The following is a 25497-nucleotide window of genomic DNA, read 5'->3' on the forward strand; positions in this document are numbered from 1 at the left end:
ACAAAAAGTAGTCTAGCTACACGCTGGCTGATGATACTTCTAACTTAGAGGTTTAATTCACAAATTTATGGAGAGCTTTTGATACCAATTTGAAATTGAGTTTGAGTTCATAAAGTAAGAATTGGCACTGAGAAGAAAAGTAGTTTGTGTCTTTTGATGTTCTTAAAAGTATTTATTATACAACATTCCAATATATTTAAAATTAGGTACTTTTTTATTAGTGCTGATTGAAATTAAACTTTTTATTAAGGCACAGAAAGCTCCTGACTTTAGAGAATCAATATGTGGAATAACAGGAAAAAATACTTCATACCTTGAGTTCAGTGACAAAAGCATGTTATTCTCACAAGTTTTTGAGGTGTTGCTAGGAATTTTCCCAATCAAAATGGAAAAATCATTAATTATAATTTATTTTACCATTTTCCCCATATCATTGATGTAAGGAAAAATTAAATATAAGCATGTTTGAATAAAAAACAATTTGCATATTGTTAACATAAAAAATGCAAAAGTGATTTTGAGGATGGAAAGTTGGCCAGAGCGGTGTTAAGAAAATTTTAGAGAGAAAATAGCTGAATGAGGGAAATGTCTTTTTTGCCTTTTTCTGATTTTGAGAGTATAGATTAATGCATAAATTTATGTATACTTATGTTTAACTTACCTTATTAATAAAATGAAAAGGTGTTGGTCATGAGGCGCCTGGGTGGCTCAGTCGTTTTTGATTGTTTGCCTTGGGCTCTGGTCATGATCTCTGAGTCCTGGGGTCAAGCCCCGCAGAGTAGAAGAATTACCGTCACAATTCCTTGGCACTATGATACATAGCATTACTGTGGGTAGTACTGGCTAGAGGAAGGAATGGTATGTGAAATTCATGATGATAAATACTTTCAATGAGGGCAAATCTTGAAGATTAGAAAGTGTAGGTTCACAATACAAATGAAGTTTTACAACAAAATCCAACATTTAGTATAAATAGCTTTTAAATAAGAACCGAAACTAAATGAAGCAAATTGTATTGGTATCATAAAAGCTTGACTACAAAAAGCCCAAAACCAGTGGTGATAAACAGGAGTTTTGAATAAGAAAGAATTTAACGGGGAACTGAAAATCATGGTTTATTTGTTGAATGAAACCCAGCTTTGCGATTTGGGCTATCTATTCAGTGGGGAATCTGCACTTGCTCACATGTGCCCTCGCTTTCAAATAAGTAATAAAATCTTAAAAAAAAAAACAATAGGTATTGGTGGTAATGATTGTCTTTTCAAGGAATCATTTGAAATAGACAAAACTCTACTGGGCAAAGTTAATAAACTTGCTAAGATTCCAGACTATATATTAGTAATTCTTTTACTAATCCAAAATATTGAAGTTTTTCTTTTTTTTATATAGTGCAAGGTAATTTCTCTATCTCATAGTAAAATCAAATGGAACACTTTAACACCTTCTTCATGATAAAATTGACATTGTGGTTTTGTTTTTATTATGTTTGTATTTAAAAGTTAGGTATCTTTATTCTTTAATTCAGGTAGTTATTTAAGTTTATTCTTTTTCTGAAAGTGTAATACCTTTACCTCACATGGTGCTGTGAAAAATAAAGTAAGGTACATTCATGTTCCTTAATATTCTTTTGTGGTATATTTTGGATTCTTTTAAAAATAATTAGATGCAGATATATTTAAATTAAAAAACTAAATTAAAACTTAGTTGATGATATATAAATACCTTCTTTTTATACTTCTGCATTGCCACATTTGCTTTTGACTCATTAAGATATATATTAAATGTTAAGTAAGAGATCGCTTTTATGATACATCATTTAGAATGCAAATTATTTTGAAGCTGAAGAATATTGAAAATAAAACAGAACCAACTAAATCGTCTGAATTATTTACAGGCCAGGGGCTTAAAGGTACACTACTCCAGCACAAATATTAAATTATGAAATGGGAATTTCAGTTTGCCATAAATCTGTCTGCCATAACAGCTTAAAATAAAATAGTTTTACCCATCTAAAGCAACATCAATTTGCCAGTCAGTGCTTCATGTATCAAAGAGTGTGCTGTGAAAATATCAATATCATTGGTTAATATAAATGAAATTAATTTTTAAAGCTGGGCTAAAGGTTGACATCTGAAAAATTGCATTACTTTGCAGAAGAGAAATTTCTGTCTTCTAGTGAAATTTCAGGTCATGAGGGCAAGTAATTTTCACAATCTTCAATGGGAGCCAGTGAAATATGAACTTCATTGTCACCTAGCCCCAAAGCGATAAGATAAAATGAGCTGATACATCATTTGCTGTGGTTTTATCATCTCCCTCAGTAATTGGAAGAGAAAACACAAGAGTGTATGTGTTTGTGTGCTCCCCTCTTGCCCCTCCCAGCTGCCCCATCATCCACACCCAGGCTAAAACCATTTTAGCCCAATCAATACAGAGGTCACGTAGCATTTTATTTATATATTTTTAATTTTTCATACTGACTAAACTGCCAAGTAGAACATTAGAGTAATGAATATGTTTAATTGAATTTGTCACCCATGAAAATGCTAAGGAGAATACTGTACTACATCATAGTAACTAGTAAGCAGGAGGAAATTTACTATATAGAAGGAAAAAAATTAAATAACTCATAATTAATTTAATAGGTAATTTCCTTTCATATTCATAACTTTCGTACTTTTGTTATCATTGTTCTGCTCTTTTCAAAGTTTGGAGACATTCTGCATATTCATGGATAATATTTAATAGCAAAATTACTATTGTAAAGTTTTAATCAACCAACTATATATCATTTTTAAATTCAATAAGACCTCTAAGTTTTACTTAAGAATTTATCTTTGAAAACTTAATAGTTCTATGGTAGGTGATGAAGTAAATCCATAAGCCAACTAGAATACAGTATTATTAGAATAAATTCTGAGTTTATGAATAAACTCGTAAGTGCCATGCTTTGATAACAAATTTCAGAGAAAATTGTATGCAGCAAAATCCAAAAACTATGTTAATAACAGCATGGTAAACTTTAAAATACTTGACTAAAATTACTTTCTACTAGTTTGTTAACATTGCAGTTATTATAATTAAAATTTGTAAATTTATCTAGTGATGAGTTGCTATTAGAATATTTTTCAGTGAAGTATTTGAAGTATATTTCAAAGAGTAAATATTTGAAATATATCTAAAATGAAAACATTTTATTTTTCATTTTAGATATATTTCAAATATTTACTGTTTTCTCAAATTAATGTATAATCTTTGTGACTAATTTATAATTGCTTTTCATGAAAGTGGAATATGAATATTTTCTTGACTTTCCTTCCAGTGGTGTCATCGCTTAATTGATAGAATGATTGGCTTATATTTTGTATATTAAGTTTGAAACATTTTTCATGATGTTACATATATTCTATATATTTTATAAAAAAAGTTTTGTTACAAAATTGTAAGTATACTTGGTGATATATATTATCTAATTTTACTTTTATTATCAAATTCTTCAGAAATCAATATGAAATTGCCTCAAAGTAAACCCTCCAAAACCTGACAAATATGTGGGACTAGTGTTTGCAATGCTAGTCTTAAACATTAAGCAAGAACAGTATTTTAAAAAGCCTTTTACTGATTTTTATATACAAACACCTATTTCTGTTTTGAGGTAAAAGATTTTATCATTTTTATATTTTTCCCTTTAAAATTTTAAAAAACATTTTAAATTTATTGAGGGTAGTTTGTATAGTTTTTGAAAACAAAATTTTTTTCTTTACTTAAATGAAGCAAATATGACTGTTTTTAGAGACTACTTAAAAATTCTTTTAAAGCTTGATATTCAATAAAATTATGCAATTGGGCAATAAATACATTTCTATTTCTCTCAGGATGAGCAAACATAAGATTATATTTGAATAAATTCATAAGCTTTTCAAAATAAATGATTAAAAGTAAAGTGGAAAAATTGATTTCCTTTAAGCCAATAAATGCAACAGGGTGAAGAAGTTTTTATATGTAATCACAGTACATTATTTGAAAGATAGAAGAAATTATTATGTGTATTATTTGGGAAAAATAATATATCCCTTTTCAGAAGGTCAATTTTTAGGTAAAAATTTTAAAGATATGTTTAATATTTTTAATGTAAAGAAATGGTATATACACTTGATGAATGTGTATGTGTGTATATTTAAAATTAAGTGCTGATTTCTTTCTTTCCTCTCTTACCTCAACATTTTAATTAAATATCCTTGTTAAACAAATTATAAAAAAATAAAGTTGAATTTACTTTTACTATTAATACTAACCTTATTAAAACAAGGTGATAAACATTCAAAGAGTCTGTGGGCTTAAGCTTTCAAGCTATTCTAGACTTGGGGTCATAACTGCAGAGCAATGGTAATGATACGGTTTCCATAGCAACTGATTCATTGGAGGGCTAGACCTCTGTCTAGGGTGCTGTCAGTGTATGTAGAGTTTCAGCGAACAGAAAGTCCCAAAGAAGGATCTGCTTCCACCTAATCCAGTTTTAATTGAACTCTAGAGACTTTGAAGTGAAGCCTCAGACCAAGAATATACTATTCCAATAAGAAATAAACCTCTTGCTTAGCAAGGCCTCAGCTGCATTTCAGTACTGACACCTTTTCCTAATGAATACCTTAAAGAAATGTTATTATATCAATTTCAGCTACTACTTGTATTACTTAAAAGATTTTTTGTTTCATTTTAACCCAGCTATCTTGACCGTAAGTATAGAACATCATTTGTTAATTCTCTTTAAGTCATGCTAGTTTTTTGTGTGTGATTTTAATTTTTGATACTTATGGCAATTTTATATAATTTTGTCTTCTCTCCTCCTGTTTCTTTTTCTCTCACTTTTAACACAATAGACCAAATTATATTTAATTTGAAAGCACACTACTGTCATACCTTCAGTATGATACCTGGTTTATATCAGGTTTGAAAACATATAAAACAATGGTGGATATTATTTATGGATGTATATGTACTAATAGTGTAAAAACTGACATGGAAATGATGAAGCTTAAAACAAGAATAGTGATTTGCTCTCACAAAGAAGGAAAATGAGATTAGGAAGAGTTATATATGGGAATGTCAATACCTCTAAAATGCTTTATTTTTTAAAGATATGCAATAAGATGGGAAAATGTGAGGATTTTATATGGTTGAGTAATGGGTACATGGGGTTTATGTCATTTTCTGCAGTTGTGAAGATGATTTGGTAATAAAACATTTTAAAGAAGCATTCCACTTTTAAGTCAGTTTTTTAATAACTATACTGTTTAAAGGTATGGGATATAAATTGAATTTTTTATTAGAAAACCTTCAGTACATTAAAAATCTTATAATACTGTTTTAGTATGCATGTTTTTATTAATAATTGAAGTATCTTCGAATATAATTAAATGTTTAGTTGCATGGCCATGATCTTATAATGACTGAACCCACCATTATGAGCAACAGGTTTTATTATATAGCTTTATAGATATCAAAGGTAGAATTTTCAGGTTAGTGTGTGATATTCTTAGCATATCATAGATCTTAGAGGAGTCTTTGTTATTTGTATTTTTTGATTTCCTTCTTTCACCTATAACCCAAGGACAGGAAGACAAATGTAGTTGATGAACATTCTGATAAGTTGAGTTATAGTTTAACAAATATTTAAGTCCTTTACAAATGTGACAATGTAGAATGTATATTGTAACCTTTGTATTTTTGTATTGGAGAATATGGAAGTAGGCTGGACTCTGCCACTAACTTCCCAAGGGACTTTGTATTAACTATTTAATTGATCTGGCTCTCATTCTCCTTACTAATAATTCGATACTAGGTTGGAGTCTAAGTGTTACAGAACATATACTAGATTGTCTCCTACTTGGTAAGTCTAGGGTGGCAAATTCAAATGCCAACAGGAACTAGACAGTTAATAGTAAATGAATGAATGAGTAGAGACTGTGCCAAAATGATGGGTGTATGTCAGTTGTTACCATGTGGCAGATAGATCTAGGTTTGACAGATGCCCTAGTTTTTCTGAGAAACCAGAAATCTCAATATTTTGTTAAAATGTCATATGGTCCAAACAAAATGAATTTGGGCCATATATTGAGCTTAGGTTGCTATTCACTGACTCATGTAATCATTCAAAAACATCTTCTTTTTGACAGACATTGTTCTAGACAGTGGAAATAGAGTATACTAAAAGTCTTTGTTCTGGTAGAACTAATACTCTAATATTTTAGTGCTAAATAGAGACAATGGACAAGCAAGCTGATAAAAATTTCAAGTAATGATAAGTGTTGTGAAGGAAATCTGATGAGTTTGAGGTGGTTATGGAAGAAGTGGGGTTTAGATCCAGTGGCTTCTCTGAGTTGGTGACATTGGAGCAAAAATCTAATGTGAGAATCAGCTAATTATGTGAGGATTTGGGAGAACATTTGAGTCAGACAAGAAAATATCTGTGAAGGCCCCAAAAAGGAATGAATTGGGCTCATCAGTGAGTCTCAGATGTAAGGCATTATAAATAATTATAAAGAGCGTCAGTGTTTATTATGCATGTAGTGGGATGTTCATTAAATGCATGAATGATGTGATCTGATTTATATTTTAAAATTCTATTAAAATTTTTTTTTCTTTGGCTCCTCTGGTCATAGTAGATTCTGCTATGGTAAGATAGAGAGACCAAGTAGGAGGCACTGTAGGCTCTGGAGGCTTGGGCCTACTGGTCATGGTGAGAGACCATGTACATGTAGCCTCTGCTTTCAAAAAATCTTGAGAGTAAGACTTACAGTTTTATTCTTTCTTTTCGTGTTCATTTCTCCTGATCTTATTTATGCAGGTATTGGCTGAATGAAAATAGATGCCTGTATCACCAGTTTTAAAACTAAAAGTTTGTTTGGTCCTTAGAACTTTTGTTTTGTTTTTCAAAAAACACTGAGACTTGGAGTTATTCTTTTGTTTTTAGATCCTTAGTGCCAAAAATAGAATTCGTAGAAAGATCTAAATACATACTTAGTGAATTAAATAAGGTAGTTTTTTTTACCAAAGAAATTGCATTTTTACATTGAGGAATATAGATTTTTTGTATTTAAAATCTAGAATATGGAAATGAATATAGAAAAAGAAAGTTCTTGTGGGATAAATTCTTATTATTTTTTTCTCTCTTTGCTTATCTCATCTTTGTCCCTACCTTTCAATATCATAATCACATGTCATTCTATTTGAATTTTTTAATGGCGGTTACTTTTGAGAAAGAGATATCTTAATTATTTGCTTTCAGGGATTTTCATTAGGTTTTGATAGTAAATGCATCTCATTTTCTTTATTAAATTAATATTAGGTGAAGTACTTATGTAAGAAATGCCACATCTGGCTTTCCTTTAACACCTTCATAATTAAGCTTTTGAAATGAACTTTTTAAAAAACAAAACTTGAATAACAAAGCAGCAAAGTGGCTTAGGACTAAAGACAGGATTACTTTGAGTTGGCAAAGCATTCTAAGCTACTGCGTCTGTCACATGGGATGACAAGAATTGTAACAAGTTACTCTGACAACCACCTACTCCATAGAGAGATTATGTTGAGTTCATTTGCAGGTTTGTGTTTAGCCTAGCTGACAAAATGATACTTAACCTCTTATACAGTCAGTCTTTGTGCTTTCTGAATGAGTGACTGTTGGCTTAACAGTGACCTTAAAATGTGATGTTTTTTTTGAAGTTATGAACCTGAAGATATATATAATTTTTTGTTTTATTAAAAAACAGACATACATCACTGTATTAGTTAAAGAATACAGCATGATGGTTTCTTGTACATATATTGTGAAATGATTACCACAATATGTTTATTCATCTCCTCATATAGATATAATTTTTTTAAAAAAGGAAAAAGGGGAAATTTCTCCTTGCAATGAGAACTTAGGATTTGCTCTAAATATATATTTTAAAGCATATAAAAGGTACTTCTGCAATAGAAACTAAAAAAAGAAACAAAAAATAAAACCTCAAAACAAATATTAAGCAAAAAGCAGAGTCAGACCTCTAAATACAGAGAACAAACTGAGGGTTGCCAGAGGGGAGGGATGGGGCTGGGCAAAAATGGGTGAAGGGGAGTGGGAGGTATAAGCTTCCAGTTAAGAAATGAATGAGTCAGAGGAATAAAAGGCACAGCATTAGGAATGCAGTCAATAATACTGTAATAGCAATATAATAGGACAGATGGTAGCTACACTTACAGTGAACATAGCATAATGTGTAAACTTGTCAAATCACTAAGTTATACATACACCTGAAACTAAGGTAACATTATGTTTCAACTGTACTTAAACAAAACCTGATAAAAACCTAACATAACATAAAAAATATATTTCTGAGTACATTAAATTTGTATTATATGAAACTGAATTGTATATGTGATCTATAAGCACGTAGGGCATTCTTCTGAAGTTTTCCTTCTTTTTATCTAAAACTTAACTTTCCATAACAGGATTCAAAACCCGATCACTAAATAGTGAAATTTGTATTTCCTGAAAAGCATCAGATTACATCAGTGCTTTTATTTTTTTTTAAGATTTTTTTAAAAAATTCATTTATTTGACAGAGATCACAAGTAGGCAGAGAGGCAGACAGAGAGAGGAGAGGAAGTAGGTTCCCCACTGAGCAGAGCCCGATGTGGGGCTCAATCCCAGAACCCTGGGATCATGACCTAAGCTGAAGGCAGAGGCTTTAACCCACTGAGCCACTCAGGCGCCCCACATCAGTTCTTTTAAATGCCCCAAATATATTTCTAAATAGATGTTTTATAATTTTGCTCTGCTTTTTCATTGTTTCCTTTATGTAAGTTGCAGTCTGTTTTCTTAGTCTCCCTCCAAATTATTTTCATAACTTTTTGCAGTTTTTAGAAATTATTTTTCTTAATAGGGTATTTTCTGTTTTATTCAGGGGAAAAAAACAAAAAGAAAAAATTAAACTGTTGTTACTTACTTGGGCTTATTTTTTTCCTCGCTAGATCCTGGCATATACAGAAGGGCTGCATGGAAAATGGCTATTCACAGAGATACGATCAATCTTTTCTCGTCGTTATCTTTTGCAAAATACAGCTTTGGAGATCTTTATGGCAAACAGAGGTAATATGTTTCAGAAGTATATTGTTATAAAGCTACCCTCCATCTCTTTCAGATTTTATTTTTGAACATACCGTATTGTTTCCATTTAGATAGTAATTTGTAGTCTACTCTCTGCCATACTGACCTCATTTTTTGAGGTCATGCATTTTCATGTTTTTCTTTTCCCCATTTGGTCATTCTTAGAATTCTTTGTAGTAGTTTTAGTTTTCTGGCCATATTAAAGATTAGTGAAAAGTTTTCTAAATATGGCAAATAACTCACTATTTAATCAGTTGGGGAATTTTGATGTTCTTAGTATTGCTCTGATGCTTAAACTCCTTCTGGAAGGTGGATGCATTTATAGAGGGGAGAGGGTAATCAAATAATTGATACACTTATTCAATCTTTAGTCTAATCTATTGCCATTTATAAAGGGACCATCAGAAAATGGTACTCAAGTGTCCTGGTTGCTTTGTATTACATCATTCTTGAAATAACTAAAATTCGATTTGTGGGTTTAAAATGGAAGTTGCTGAAATTCATTAAGACAAATAGGAGAGACAAGGTGAACTTGAAGTAAAAGCATTGGTGGATATGAGTGGAGGCATACCAGGGAGAATATATAAAACCTAGTGACTTATAGTACATACTCCTTATACATAAGTAGATTGAAGTTTTATTTTCTACACATTGTCATTTTTAAAAATCTACACAAAGTAAGGTATATTCCATACACACATTATTTTCCCTTTATGGAGTGAAGTGTCTTTTTAGAATACAGATTTCTTTAGATGGAGATGTATCTTCCCTTCCTATTTGGTCATCTCCCCTATACATACCTCTTTTTCCCAATGTAAACATTATTCTTCCAGGCAAATAAGTGAATCTTTCACTCTTTAGTTCAGCCTGCATTTTCACTGTCCCAAAGGGGTTTTGTTACACTCTTTCAGTATTAATTACTTGCTCATCCTCGTTCATATTTTACTCCTTTAAAATTTCTTATGCACCCTTGGTTTTGTGTGTTTTTCTTTCGCCTTTCCTTCATGACCTTTGTTATCTGCCATAACATTATGATAGTTTTTCTGTTGTAGTTTTTTTCCCCCTATATTTAATGTAATAATGGATATATAGGGATAGCTTATTAAGAAGGTATGTTGGATATGTATATATGACACCTTAGTGAATGATCATGTGCTTATTTACCTGAAAAATGCTGGTAATGCCAGTGTTTAAAACTATACCAGAGTAATAAATTTTTTCTGAAGAATTTTTTTTAAACTGGGTAGAGAAAAGGGATCATTTTCTAGATGAGTACATAGTGGTTATGATGCTAAAATTATAATAGAATTAAAATTTTAAGACTGTCCAAATTGACACCTTCTAAATTCTCTCCCATGATTTTGAATTTATTTTTGTATTTCTTAAGAAGATCAAAAATTTATAATGATTAATAAATTAAGATTCATGTACTAAATATGTATTGTGTATTGGTTGTGTTTCTTGATAGTCTCAAATTGTGGTATTATTGACGTAGAGATGATTAGAAAACATTTAAATTTGATTATTAACTATAGAGGAAAAGTTTTCCTTTAGGTCACACATTGTTCTGGATTATGTGAGCATACAAATTATTAAACATAAAAATTGTAAAGAGAATGATTTTTAAACTTCATCATTGGAAATAAATATGTGACAATTTAGTACTTATATCTATAGTATGTTTGGTGTTAGACTGTTAAATATGTAAAGTTAAAACTTTAAATATTTATAGAAACTCAAGATATATATGTTTAACTTGCTAAAATTCAATTTTGTAAATTCAAAATGTAGCTAATCTCAGCTTCATGTCACATTAATGCAACAACAGTTTTTAGAATTTCTGACAGTGTTTGGAGAAGGAACTATCTGTGACTAAGGTATTTATAAATAAAATGATTATTACCTGTGGTTATTAATACTAAAACTTGGTATGCACTATAATAAAAGTAATATGGCAGGAATTGTATACCTGAAATAAGAGTAGATATTTTATTAGACAAAGAAGTCAGTTTTCCAAGAAGGAAGTTATGTTGTGTTCTAACTTTTAAAAATGATTTTTCATAGTTGCTGTAATGTTCAACTTCCCAGACCCTGCAACAGTAAAGAAAGTGGTTAATTATCTACCTCGTGTTGGTATTGGAACCAGTTTTGGTTTACCTCAAACCAGGTACTGTTTTATATGAGAAAAATTTGGAAAATTATCTGTATTAGTATTTTTTCTTACTTAATTTTCTTACTTATTTTAAACTCCTTCTGTTTTATAGTTCATATTAAATGATTATTAATGCATCATTTTGAGTCAACTGAACTTCTATTTGAAAAACTAGAAAAAGAGGAACAAATGTAAACTAGAATAGGTTGAAAGAAGAAAATAATAAAGGCTGAACATTAATAAAAATGTAAGCAAAAACAATAAATAAAAATCAATGCAATGAAAATTTGTTTCTCTGAAAAGATTAATAAATGTAATAAATATATACACAAGACTTATGAAGAAAAAGACACAAATTGCTACTATCAAGGATGAAAGAGGGGACATCACAACAGGTCTCACAGATACTTAAAGGAAAATAAGGATATATTATGAACAAATTTGTGTTCCTTAGACAAGTTAGATGAAATGGACAAATTTCCATCCAATAGATAACCTTAATACCTCTACAGGAGAAATTGAATTTGTAGTTAAAAGTCTTCTGACAGAGATAATTCCTAGCTCAAATGGTTTCATTGGCAAATTCTATGAAATATTAAATGGAGAAATAATACCGTTTCTAGGCAAACTATTACAGAAAATGGAAAAGAAAGACAAATGTTTAAAGTTATTCTATGAGGGAAGCATTATCTGAATTCAAAATCCACAGAAAAGCATTACCAGGAAGGGAAACTACTGATCATCTTGATTAGAAAAGAAGAAATAAAAGTTTCCTATCAAGTCTTCTCTTCATAGGCTGTTTGAATGTCTACATGACATGGAAGCTGACTTTCCCAGAGTAAGTGATTCAAAAGAGAATGAGGCAGAAGCCCCAGTGTCTTTTTATGACCTACCCGTGATAGGCTGAGTAGGTTGTCAATTCTGCTGCATTATATTTGTTATAATGTAGTCATTAAATATAGCCCAGGCTCCAAGGGAGGGGAAAAGTTTCACTTCTTAAAGAGGAAGTATCAAAAAAAATGAAAAAAAAAAAAAAGAGAGAGAGAAAGTATCAAAGAATTTATGAACATATTTTAAAACTACCACAGGGTACAACTCTTATGTAAAAGGGGCACCTAAAGTGGACTTTCTAGATGATAAGCAGTAGTTGCTTTATAATGCCAGTGAGGATTTTGATTAGTTTTATAATTTAATGACCAATTTCAGGTTCAGAATGAAACAGCTCAGAATTGTATAGTAAATTTCTTAATCTTAATAAGAAAGTCTTTTTTCTACTAATTATTTTTTTTAAGTTTTATTCATCAACTAATATGTGTTATCATACCTGGGAAATCTTTGTAATGATTTCCCACAATTAATGAAAGCTGGATGTAGGTTAATTCATTAAACCAGCTATTTGAATAGATCTCAAACACTAACAGAGTGTTTATTATCCAGCAGTGGGCAAGACAGATACCATCTTACCCATGCATGTTTTAACAGATATGCAGACAAAATAAATTAATGTGTAAGTGATGGGAGGAATATAATAAGGGTGTTATAATAGTGATTAGTGGAGTAGAGATGAGATGCTTTGGATTCTGTGGCCAGAAATGTCCTCCTATTGGGGCGCCTGGGTGGCTCAGTGGGTTAAGCCGCTGCCTTCGGCTCAGTTCATGATCTCAGGGTCCTGGGATCGAGTCCCGCATCGGGCTCTCTGCTCAGCAGGGAGCCTGCTTCCCTCTCTCTCTCTCTCTCTCTGCCTGCCTCTCTATCTACTTGTGATTTCTCTCTGTCAAATAAATAAATAAAATAAAATAAAAAAAAAGAAATGTCCTCCTATGTGACTTTTAAGTTTTAATTTGAAAGAATAGAATCAGCTTACTTTTGAAAGCAGAAATATCATATGTAAAAGTCCTGAAATAAGGTGAGGTTCCAGTATTTTTAAGGAATGTTGGAAGGCAGATATCATTGGAACTTAGTGATTCTGGGAAGAAGAGTGTCAGTTCAGAGAGAAGAATTTAGGGGCGCCTGGGTGGCTCAGTGGGTTAAAGCCTCTGCCTTCAGTTCAGGTCATGATCCCAGGGTCCTGGATCAAGCCCTGCATCTGGCTTTCTGCTCAGCAGGGAGCCTGCTTCCTCCTCTCTCTCTGCCTGCTTCTCTGTAATCTCTGTCTGTCAAATAAATAAATAAATAACATCTAAAAAAAAAAGAGTTTATTGTGGAAATCCAGGTGATATGTGATGCTGATAGTGCAGTTAAAGAGAGACATCCTTGTTTAGAAATTTTGAGAGCATACAATTTGTGTGACCTGGAGACTAGTTAGATAATGGAGGATGACAAGAGAGGGAGGTGTCCAGTGTGTCTTGCCAAGTTTTAGTTTAAGTTGCTGAATAGCATCTACTGAGATTGGGAACACTGGAGAAGGCATAGTTGTGTATCTGTCCCCCCAAGTTTGGGGTCGAGGTTGTGAAGATGAGGTGATGGACAAAATATGAGAAATTTAGTTTTAGATCTGTTGAGATTGAAAGCCCTGAGTGATGTCGGTACTGAAATACTGAATAGGCAGTTGGAGCTCAAAAGAAAGATATAATAATTGGGAAACAGTGTTGAAAGACTGATCAGGAAGGCTAAAATATCCCCATCCTCCCCATCCTCACCTTTTCTATCAATACTATATTGGAGATTTCAGCTTGTGCAGTCAGAAAGGAAAAGAAGGAGGGAGAAATTAAAGGCATCCAGATTAGAAAGGGTGGGGAATTCCTGGATTCATTCCTGGATAACAGAAGTGTAAGGTTTGTATCTTGAAAACTATCAAATATGGCTGATAGAAATTTAAGACAGTCATCAAATAAATGGAGGCATTCCATACTCATGGATGAGAAGATTTTGTATGATTAAGATGTTAGTTCTTCCCAGATCTATAAAGTCAGTGCAGTCCCTCTCAAAGTCTAGCAGACTTTCTTGGAGATACTGAAGAGCTAAAATGCAGTGGATCTGGAACAATGCTGAAACAATGTTGAAAAAGAAGAACTGAGTTAGAGGACTCCAACTACCTGATTTCAAAACTAATTATTAAAGCCTCAGTAATCAAGATGGTCTGATACTTGTAAATAAATAGACATATAAATCAATGGGACAAAATTGAGAATACAGAAATAAAATCCATTTGCTTTCAGGAAATGAGCTAACACAACTCAATGAGGAAAATATAATCCTTGAACAATAGTGCTGAGACATTTAGATAGTCAAGAAAATTTCATTGCAAGAAAATGAACTTAAGCACTCAACATACTGTATTCATAAAAAATTAGCTCAAAGTGCATCATAGACATGTATTTAAGAGCTAAAACTTAAAAAAAAAAAAATTTCAGAATGTGGGAGAAAAACCTTCATGGTTTTTCCATGGAGTAGGCAAAGAATTCTGAGATGTGACACCAAAAGCATAATCCGTAAGAGAAAAAATTGAGTAATCGGATTTAATAAAAATTTAAAACTTTTGTACTTTAAAGGACACCACTAAGTATTTGAAAAGAGAAGTCCTAGAGTGGGAGAAATATTTGTACATAGTGTTTCTGATAAAGATCTTGTATTCAGAATATATGTAAAACTCTTACAAGAGTTTTAAGATGGATTTTTATAATGTGATATATTTTATATTCATGCACTGGAATACTATTCAGCAATTAAAAAATGAATTACTTATAACATGCCATATTGATGAATCTCAAAAGCATTATGATTAGTGAAGAAACCTGGTGCAGAAGACTTCATGATGTATGATTCCATTTATCTGAGATGTCCATAAAAGGCAAGTTTATAGAGACAGAAAGCAGATTGATAGTTACCTAGAGCTGGGGATAGGAGTGGAGATTAACTGTAAATAGGCGCAAGGCAAGTTTTTGTGGTGATGAAATGGTCTGAAGTACATTGTGGTAATAATCACAGGACTCTAGAAATTTATTAATAAATCATTGAGTAGTATACTTATGTGGGTAAATTTTATAGTATTTAAATCATACACTTGAAAATTAAACAGAAAATATAGTTACCTTGTCTTTCGTGGTAAGAAGAACTGTCACAGCATACTTCTCTGAGATCCTAGGTTCTGAAGGTAATAATTAATCCTGCCACCTATTTACCACTCTAACTTAGTTTTAGTCAGTTACATCTTTTGTTATTTATATTGCATTAAAAAAAAAACACAGAAAACTTGGTCATCTATTATTAAGCTGTATAAAAAAAGAATAGTTTCTTTTACCTTTGTCCCACCCCATGAATAGACATGTGAAGAATTTAGAATCTTCCTTTTCCGTCTTATAAAGGGTATATAAACATAATATTTAAATTTAAAATGTAAAACGTGTTGTCTTTAAGAGAACTATTAAAATTGATAAAGATGTGAATACACACAAAAAGAAACCCCCACACAGAAAAAGATGTCAATACAATTTTATATCTTTCTGAGTTATTATAATCCTTTTATATAAGTAAATTCAGTAAGTTATTAATAGTACTATTATTAATGAACATTTATGGAAACTAGATATTATAATGGCATTGTAATGACAGCTTACTTGAATGAATAGAATATGTATCATGGACCTGTGGTTAGTCTAAATCGTGTAATCATTAATTGTACATTGAAACATTTCTTGTATTCATTAGTAAAACATGGACAGAACTTTTTAGAATATACAGATATCATTTTTTATGTTAAATATACAGAATAAGCACAGATATTCATAATTTATTATTATGTTATAATTAAATTGATTCTATATCAAATTCTGTTTTTTGCAGGCGTATCTCATTAGCTAATCCACGTCAACTCTTTAAAGCTTCTAATATGACTCAGCGATGGCAGCATAGAGAGATTTCAAATTTTGAGTATTTGATGTTTCTCAACACAATAGCAGGTAATCTGAACTTACGTGTTGACTTATTGCAAATGATAATTTTTTTCCAGTGATGTTATTAATTGTGATATTATTAAATTATTATGAGTACTAGTATAAATAGCTTACTTTTATTTTCATGATTACTACGTGAATACCTTATCAAGAGTAATTTTGAAAAGTAGAGTTTACAGTTTTACATATGAACAGCTGGCTGCTTGAGAAAATTAAAAATGGGTATGCACACTTTTTTCTAAAAATCTAAAATGAAAATTTACAACTATTTAATATAGTAAGAATGGATCCATTATGGGATAGTGGAAATGAAAAACCATATATAAAATCTTAACCTGTTAATGACTTAATCAGAAGTGTGTTACATGATCAAACAAAAATGTAACATAGAAAAAAATAAACTTGGTAAAATATTAAGTAAAGGAATACTTACCTTATGATCCATATGTGAAAATCTAGAGTTAATGGTCCTCTGTAAGGTCTGTAATCAAGAAGTATTACTGAACATCACCCATGGAAACGGTTCTCTTTGAAAGAGAATAAAGAACTGAGGGTTCTGGAAAAGGAGATGGGGTAACTGAGTGATGGGCGTTAAGGAGGGCACATAGTGTCCTAGGCACAGGGTGTTAAACGTAACTAATGAATCATTGAAAACTACACCAAAAACTATGGATGTGCCACCTGTTGGCTAATTGAATCTAAATAAATATAAGCTAAATTTAAAAAGAGAGAGTAAAGAATAGAAATGTGCCATTACTTTTTGTTTGTAATAATTAGAATGAAGAAAACAGAGAATGTATTTGTAGGACGTTTGAGATTTCAATTCAGCAAACTGACACAGTTTATATTTGAGGCACAAAGGAGGTACAGAGAGGATAAGGCATGTTGCTTGCTCTCAGAGAAGTTATTTTAAGTACAGATTTTAGCATTTACACGATTCTGGAGCAACGACTATAGATTCAACAAAAGAAATACAAAGTACTATTGTCAATAAAAGTTCAGAGAGAGAGGAAAATTATATTCATCCAGTTGATGGGAGTAAGGAAAAAAATCAGGAAGGATTTCATGTTCATATAAGGATAGATATTACTTTAGTAGAGGTGGTATTTGAGAGATTAGAAGTCACACAACTGAACCAGGAAGAAGTAGAAAGCCTGAACAGACCCATAACCAGTAAGGAGATTGAAACAGTCATTAAAAATCTCCAAACAAACAAAAGCCCAGGGCCAGACGGCTTCCCGGGGGAATTCTACCAAACATTTAAAGAAGAACTAATTCCTATTCTCCTGAAACTGTTCCAAAAAATAGAAATGGAAGGAAAACTTCCAAACTCATTTTATGAGGCCAGCATCACCTTGATCCCAAAACCAGACAAGGATCCCATTAAAAAAGAGAGCTATAGACCAATATCCTTGATGAACACAGATGCGAAAATACTCAACAAAATATTAGCCAATAGGATTCAACAGTACATTAAAAGGATTATTCACCACGACCAAGTGGGATTTATTCCAGGGCTGCAAGGTTGGTTCAACATCCGCAAATCAGTCAATGTGATACAACACATCAATAAAAGAAAGAACAAGAACCATATGATACTCTCAATAGATGCTGAAAAAGCATTTGACAAAGTACAGCATCCCTTCCTGATCAAAACTCTTCAAAGTGTAGGGATAGAGGGCACATACCTCAATATCATCAAAGCCATCTATGAAAAACCCACCGCAAATATCATTCTCAATGGAGAAAAACTGAAAGCTTTTCCGCTAAGGTCAGGAACACGGCAGGGATGTCCATTATCACCACTGCTATTCAACATAGTACTAGAGGTCCTAGCCTCAGCAATCAGACAACAAAAGGAAATTAAAGGCATCCAAATCGGCAAAGAAGAAGTCAAATTATCACTCTTCGCAGATGATATGATACTATTTGTGGAAAACCCAAAAGACTCCACTCCAAAACTGCTAGAACTTGTACAGGAATTCAGTAAAGTGTCAGGATATAAAATCAATGCACAGAAATCAGTTGCATTTCTCTACACCAACAACAAGACAGAAGAAAGAGAAATTAAGGAGTCCATCCCATTTACAATTGCACCCAAAACCATAAGATACCTAGGAATAAACCTAACCAAAGAGACACATAATCTATACTCAGAAAACTCTAAAGTACTCATGAAAGAAATTGAGGAAGACACAAAGAAATGGAAAAATGTTCCATGCTCCTGGATTGGAAGAATAAATATTGTGAAAATGTCTGTGCTACCTAAAGCAATCTACACATTTAATGCAATTCCTATCAAAGTACCATCCATCTTTTTCAAAGAAATGGAACAAATAATTCTAAAATTTATATGAAACCAGAAAAGACCTCGAATAGCCAAAGGGATATTGAAAAAGAAAGCCAATGTTGGTGGCATCACAATTCCAGACTTTACGCTCTATTACAAAGCTGTCGTCATCAAGACAGCATGGTACTGGCACAAAAAGAGACACATAGATTACTGGAACAGAATAGAGAGCTCAGAAATAGACCCTCAACTCTACAGTCGACTAATCTTCGACAAAGCAGGAAAGAATGTCCAATGGAAAAAAGACAGCCTCTTCAATAAATGGTGCTGGGAAAATTGGACAGCCACATGCAGAAAAATGAAATTGGACCATTTCCTTACACCACACACAAAAATAGACTCAAAATGGATGAAGGACCTCAATGTGCAAAAGGAATCCATCAAAATCCTTGAGGAGAACACAGGCAGTAACCTCTTCGACCTCAGCCGCAGCAACATCTTCCTAGGAACAACGCCAAAGGCAAGGGAAGCAAGGGCAAAAATGAACTATTGGGATTTCATCAAGATCAAAAGCTTTTGCACAGCAAAGGAAACAGTTAACAAATTCAAAAGACAACTGACAGAATGGGAGAAGATATTTGCAAACGACGTATCAGATAAAGGACTAGTGTCCAGAATCTGTAAAGAACTTAGCAAACCCAACACCCAAAGAACAAATAATCCAATCAAGAAATGGGCAGAGGACATGAACAGACATTTCTGCAAAGAAGACATCCAGATGGCCAACAGACCTATGAAAAAGTGCTCCATATCACTCGGCATCAGGGAAATACAAATCAAAATCACAATGAGATATCACCTCACAACAGTCAGAATGGCTAAAATAAACAAGTCAGGAAATGACAGATGCTGGCGAGGATGCGGAGAAAGGGGAACCGTCCTACACTGTTGGTGGGAATGCAAGCTGGTGCAGCCACTCTGGAAAACAGCATGGAGGTTCCTCAAAATGTTGAAAATAGAACTGCCCTATGACCCAGCAATTGCACTATTGGGCATTTACCCTAAAGATACAAACGTAGTGATCCAAAGGGGCACGTGCACCCAAATGTTTATAGCAGCAATGTCCACAATAGCCAAACTATGGAAAGAACCTAGATGTCCATCCACAGATGAATGGATCAAGAAGATGTGGTATATATACACAATGGAATACTATGCAGCCATCAAAAGAAATGAAATCTTGCCATTTGCGACAACATGGATGGAACTAGAGCGTATCATGCTTAGCGAAATAAGTCAAGCAGAGAAAGACAACTATCATATGATCTCCCTGATATGAGGAAGTGGTGATGCAACATGGGGGCTTAAGTGGGTAGGAGAAGAATAAATGAAACAAGATGGGATTGGGAGGGAGACAAACCATAAGTGACTCTTAATCTCACAAAACAAACTGAGGGTTGCTGGGGGGAGGGGGTTTGGGAGAAGGGGGTGGGATTATGGACATTGGGGAGGGTATGTGCTTTTGTGAGTGCTGTGAAGTGTGTAAACCTGGTGATTCACAGACCTGTACCCCTGGGGATAAAAGTATATGTTTATAAAAAATAAAAAATTAAAAAAAAAAGTCATGCCATGTAAAGCTGAAGGCATAAGGAAACATACAAAGGTGGGAAAATGTGATATAGCTAAAGAATGATTAAGGGTATAATTTATACATATGTATATTGCATGTACACACCTAAAGTATATATTCATAAAGGTATAATGAGAAAGAAAACTAAAAAGGTAGCAGGGAGACACATTGTGAAACATTTTCTCTCAGTTTGAGGAGTTAGCCGTCCATTTATAGGGCAACTTCTGAAAGTTTTTGAGCAAATAAATGATATTAGTACTATATAGAAAGTTAACTTGGAGGCAGAATGAAGGATAAACTAGAGTGGAGTGAAACTAGGTAGAGAGCACAGTTAGGAAGTAATTATATATAAAAAATAATGAGAGCTTGCATTAGAGGTGTGAAAGTGGGAATTTATAGATTAAATGATGTAAGATTTATAAGGTACAAACAATTTGACATTGGGCTGACTAAATGTAGGGGGTAAAAGAAAAGTGTCAGAAAAGGTTTCCAGGCTTCTGTCCTGAATCATTGGGGAAATGGTGGTGCCATTACAGAAAGGAAGTCAGAAAAAATGGTCTAGAAAAAGATGATGATTTTTCTATGTAGATAGACATCCAAGTTAATATATCAAAAAGAATTTTTAGAAGTATAGTTCAAAGAAGGTATTTGGAATTTGGAGAGAAGACGTTGGATTTCATCTGCATAAATTAGAAATTACCAAGAATGAGTTGAGGTTACCAAGCCAGATAATACAGAAAGCAGTGAGACAAGGTCTGGTGAATGTTCTTGTTCATGACAAAAAGACAAAGGTAAAGTTAGTAAAGGAAAGAAGAGGATGAGTTATCCCAGAGTTTTTAGACCTAAGAGGAGGAAAACTGAGGTATAGCAAATGTCTTGAGATGCAAGGGGAAAGAAAGAGAAAGGTGTTGGTTGCCTGTACCAAATATGGTATGGGAGAATTAAAAATGAGTACAGGCCATGCCTTATAGCTTTAAAGCAAACAGAAAAGGCTGATTGCAAGAACTGAATGGTTGGAGATGAAATGAGAACATTAGATGTGAATTATAGTTTTCTTGTGTAATAGTAAAAAGAGAATGGATTAAGGCAAAAATGAGAAACAGTGAAAGGGACAGAGAGGAGAAGTAACAATGCAAGTTATGAGTGAGGCTGACTCGAGCTCTGTTGAAGGAAATACAGCTCATGAAGAATAAAGGCACTGTTAGAGAAGAGGAGAAGAGAGGGACTATTATGGAAAACTGGAAGTTAAGGGTTCACATTGAAAAGTCTAAATTTTATCAGTTGAGATGTTCAGTTCACAGCCAGCTGAGGGATAGGAATGAAGAAAGTTTGAATTTATGTCGAACTAAATGAAGATTATATAAGTAGTGACTGAAACGATTCTTAAGTAGTAGTGAGAAACAGAAAACTTACACACTAAGCTTAATGCACATACTTAGCATGAGAGATAATTCAATTAACACATAGATTAAATGCACAGTAATAATTAGGGAGCAACGTTTATGAAATAGTCTACTCTCAAATAGCTCCTCTTGTGCTTAAAGTGTCTTTTAAATGTATCCTCCAAATTCTTTTTAGAGAGTAGAACCAGTGATTTGTTTTGGGTAGTTATTAAATAAACTAGAAGGTGGGCTTGAGTCTCACATTATTTAAGATTTGTTTTACATTATTATACTATTATACTATTACTAAAGGTTCTTATGATACCATTACATTTCCCAAAAGACGGTCCATAGGCATTCAGTAACTATATATAAAGTTTAACTCAATTAATAAAAGTCTATTTATGATGAGAACACTGTCTGGCTCTCAAAGAGTTAAATTGTTATTATTTTTAGCTAATGATATTCCTATTTATCATTTCATTTTATTATTCTAAATGGAGTGGCTTTTTTTCCCTCTCTTAGGACGGAGTTACAATGACTTAAATCAGTATCCAGTGTTTCCCTGGGTCATCACTAATTATGAATCAGAAGAACTGGATCTTACCTTGCCAAGCAACTTCAGAGATTTGTCCAAGGTAATTTTTCAGGAATCATCTGAAATACAGTTGCCTTGCACATCACAATGAATTTGATTATTTTTGATTTTCACATTACTTTCTAAAAATCTTTTTACTATAACTGTAACTTTAATACATTTATCTTTTATATATATTTTCACTTTCTCAAAATTGAACTTAGAATTTAAATTGAAAAAAAAATTTTTTTTTAATATATTTTTTTGATTTGACAGAGAGATCACAAATAGTCAGAGAGGCAGGCAGAGAGAGAGGAGGAATCAGGCACCCCGTTGAGCAAAGAGCCCGATGTGGGGCTCGATCCCAGCACCCTAAGATCATGTCCTGAGCCGAAGGCAGAGGCTTAACCCCTCAGCCACCCAGGTGCCCCTAAATTGAAAATTTTTGAAAAATGCATGATAAAGTTGGTAACAATGAAAAGTATTTACAATTGTATTCTTTTTTTCTGTATCCATTTAGGAAGACATTATTCTAAAATATTAACTTCTTCAAATGGTGTTAGTATCATGGATACTTCTCACCAGCACTTGTATTAAAAGACAATTACCAGTACATTACTACAGGTGTCCTACCTGATCTCTTTGCCACCTATTGCCCTTGTCTAATCTATCCCTCACTACCTCAAAATGAATTTTCTTTAAATATAATTTTGAATTATAGAAATCCAGTGATTAAACCTTTTTTCACTTAGTTATTCTGAATGCAGAATTATTCTTTCCAATTCAGAGTTTTGCTTTCTCTGCCTTTAATGTTCATCCCCTACTTAGTGAGTGGCTGACTCTAGTCCTGTAGGTCACCTCTTCATGGAGACCATTACTATTTTCATTCCGTGATATTCTGTCCTCTGTTTCTTTCACAGCACCTAAAATATCCTGAATATTATATACCCTTCTACCTGTTTTGGTTCCCCCCTACTGAACTCTATATGAGGGAGTTCTTGTTCACAATTGTTTTTCTCATGCCTAGCACAGGGCCTGCCATTCACTAAATGTGTTAAATGATAAAATATATATGACATTTCCCCCAAGTTATAAAATATTAACTTTATTCAGTTGTTTAAATGTAAAACATATAAATAAGCAAAAAATACTCCTTATTATCACATATCAATAAGGAATGACTGCATTTTATATTTCTATATGTATATACGTTTATCACACTGTTTTTAAACTATTTTCTTATATCTTAGGTTCTTCAAGAACTCTCCTTTTCTGTCCTAGATTATCAATAAATAGAATATCCTGTATCACCATTTTGTAATATAGAATAAGGGCATATTTCTTTTTAGTTTTTTATCATAGAGAATTTCAAGCATATACAAAAGTAGACAAATTAGCGTAATAAATTTACATCAATTAGTAACCCTGCTTTGGTAATCATCACTCTTATTTTATTTTTATATTCATTTTCTTTCTACTTTCTCTTATTAATTTGAAGCAAATCCTAGATATCATATCATTCTATTCATAAATATTTCAATATGTACTTCTTTTTAAGGTTTCTTTTTAAAGCATAACCATAATGCCATTAGCAAACCTAAAATATTAGCAATAATTTCTTAATATCATCAAAAGCCTAGTAAGTATGACATTCCAATTGAATTACAACTTTCTGTAATTCTTTTTACTGTGTTTATTCGTATCAGGATCCAAATAAGGACGACACAGTGCATTCAGTTGATACTGATTAAGTCTTAAGTCTCTCCTGTAGGTTTCTCTTCCATCTTTTCTTTTTTTCCAATTGATTAGTTGAAGAAACATAGTTTGTTTTATATCTTTTCTCACAGTATGGATTTTGTTTATTGCATCCCAGTGGAATAGTCTAACAGGTTTCTCCACTTTCTGTATTTCTTATAAATTGGTAGTTTGTTCCAAAGACTGATAGAATTCAGATTGGATATTTGTGGCAATACTGCTTCATAGGAAGTTTTCGCATTATTCTCATAGAAGGCATGTAATACCTTCTTTACTTCTCTTTTGTGATGTTAGTTGCCATTTATATTTAATGCCTGGATTTACTGGTTATGTAATCATTGCAAAATCATGATATTTACCATCTCTCACTTTAATTTCATTTACGAAATTGAGACTCATTCTGTAACAAGATGCTTCCCTTAATCTACTACTAGGTTAGGTTATGCAGTGGTATTTTGCATTGGAAAAGCAGAATAAAAGTTTGCTTTTTTTCTCTCTCTTTATTTCATTTTCATAACAGTGACTAGTTCCTAACATCTTCCAATGGGACCTAACTTTCTAAAAAAAACATCGTAATGAACTCACAGACTTAAATGTATTTGATATTTCAATCCATTGCAGTGATTATTTTTACTGATGTTCACTCAGTTGTTCCTGTTTTTTACCACAGGGAACTTCTTTAAGTTACTCCTGAGTCATTTTGATATAATCTCAGTAGTCTTTGATAACTTCTATATCTCTGACAGAATGCTCCAGTCTTAACCCTTATTTCTGGCCCAGTTCTAGAACCATCTGTTTCTAATGCTTCTAAGTGATCAACTTGAGAACGTGCCCCTAACATGGCCAGTTCAACCTGCATGTGGAGGATGGCTAGATTGTACCATCAGCCGCCATCTTAACCCAGCCCTCAGCTGACCATAAACACATAACTGAGTATAACCAGTATATATACTGAGTATAACTGGTTTTTTTTTGGGGGGGGGTTGTTGTTGTTGTTGTTGTTTTAGAATAAGGAAAGTCTTACATCTAGGTATCATATTTGTTCTAAAACCCTGTAGTATTCACTGGAATCTGTAAAACTCTCAAATCGAATAATTGAGGTCTATGTATTAGGTTAACCTGTATAGTGAGTCATGCAGTAGGTCAGTAATAAAAACTTGCCAGCTCTTCAATTCTCAGGCTATTATATCCTACTCTCTTTCCATTATTTGAATTTTATGTACATAAAAGTAAAAATCTTATTTTTACTCCTTTAATTTATTAAAATGTAAAATTTGCTTCACAAAATATATTTAAATAAATATCCTTCCTAGAGTTCTAGAAGAATTACCTTTTAAAAAACTTTTTAGACTTTCTTCTGACTTCTATTTAAGCACATAGCTTAGGATTTTTTTTTTAAAGATTTTATTTATTTATTTGACAGAAATCACAAGTAGTCAGAGAGGCAGGCAGAGAGAGAGAGGGAAGTAGGCTCCCTGCTGAGCAGAAAGCCCGATGCGGGACTCGATCCCAGGATCCTGAGATCATGACCTGAGCCGAAGGCAGCAGGTTAACCCACTGAGTCACCCAGGCGCCCATAGCTTAGGATTTTGTTGTTGTTGTTGTTTAGAAAGTTTTTTGGTGGGCTCTTCAAGATCCGGTGGGTAGTAAGACAGATTGTGGACAGGGTGC

General features: G+C 32.7%; 1 protein-coding gene across 2 annotated transcripts in view; it reads left to right on the top strand.

The window, feature by feature from the left end:
* Window positions 1-25497, top strand: part of LRBA (LPS responsive beige-like anchor protein) — a 734202-nt gene that overhangs the window by 516038 nt on the left and 192667 nt on the right. For both annotated transcript variants that reach the window (XM_013059156.2, XM_004758045.3), the window contains exons 41-44: window positions 9013-9130; window positions 11213-11315; window positions 16083-16198; window positions 22020-22132. In XM_013059156.2, the coding sequence (XP_012914610.2) occupies window positions 9013-9130; window positions 11213-11315; window positions 16083-16198; window positions 22020-22132 (450 nt within the window). The remainder of the gene's footprint in view (window positions 1-9012; window positions 9131-11212; window positions 11316-16082; window positions 16199-22019; window positions 22133-25497) is intronic.

Source organism: Mustela putorius, unplaced genomic scaffold (genome assembly GCF_011764305.1).
Source record: "Mustela putorius furo isolate JIRA1106 unplaced genomic scaffold, ASM1176430v1.1 tig00000242_pilon_pilon_pilon, whole genome shotgun sequence".
NCBI lineage: Eukaryota > Metazoa > Chordata > Mammalia > Carnivora > Mustelidae > Mustela > Mustela putorius.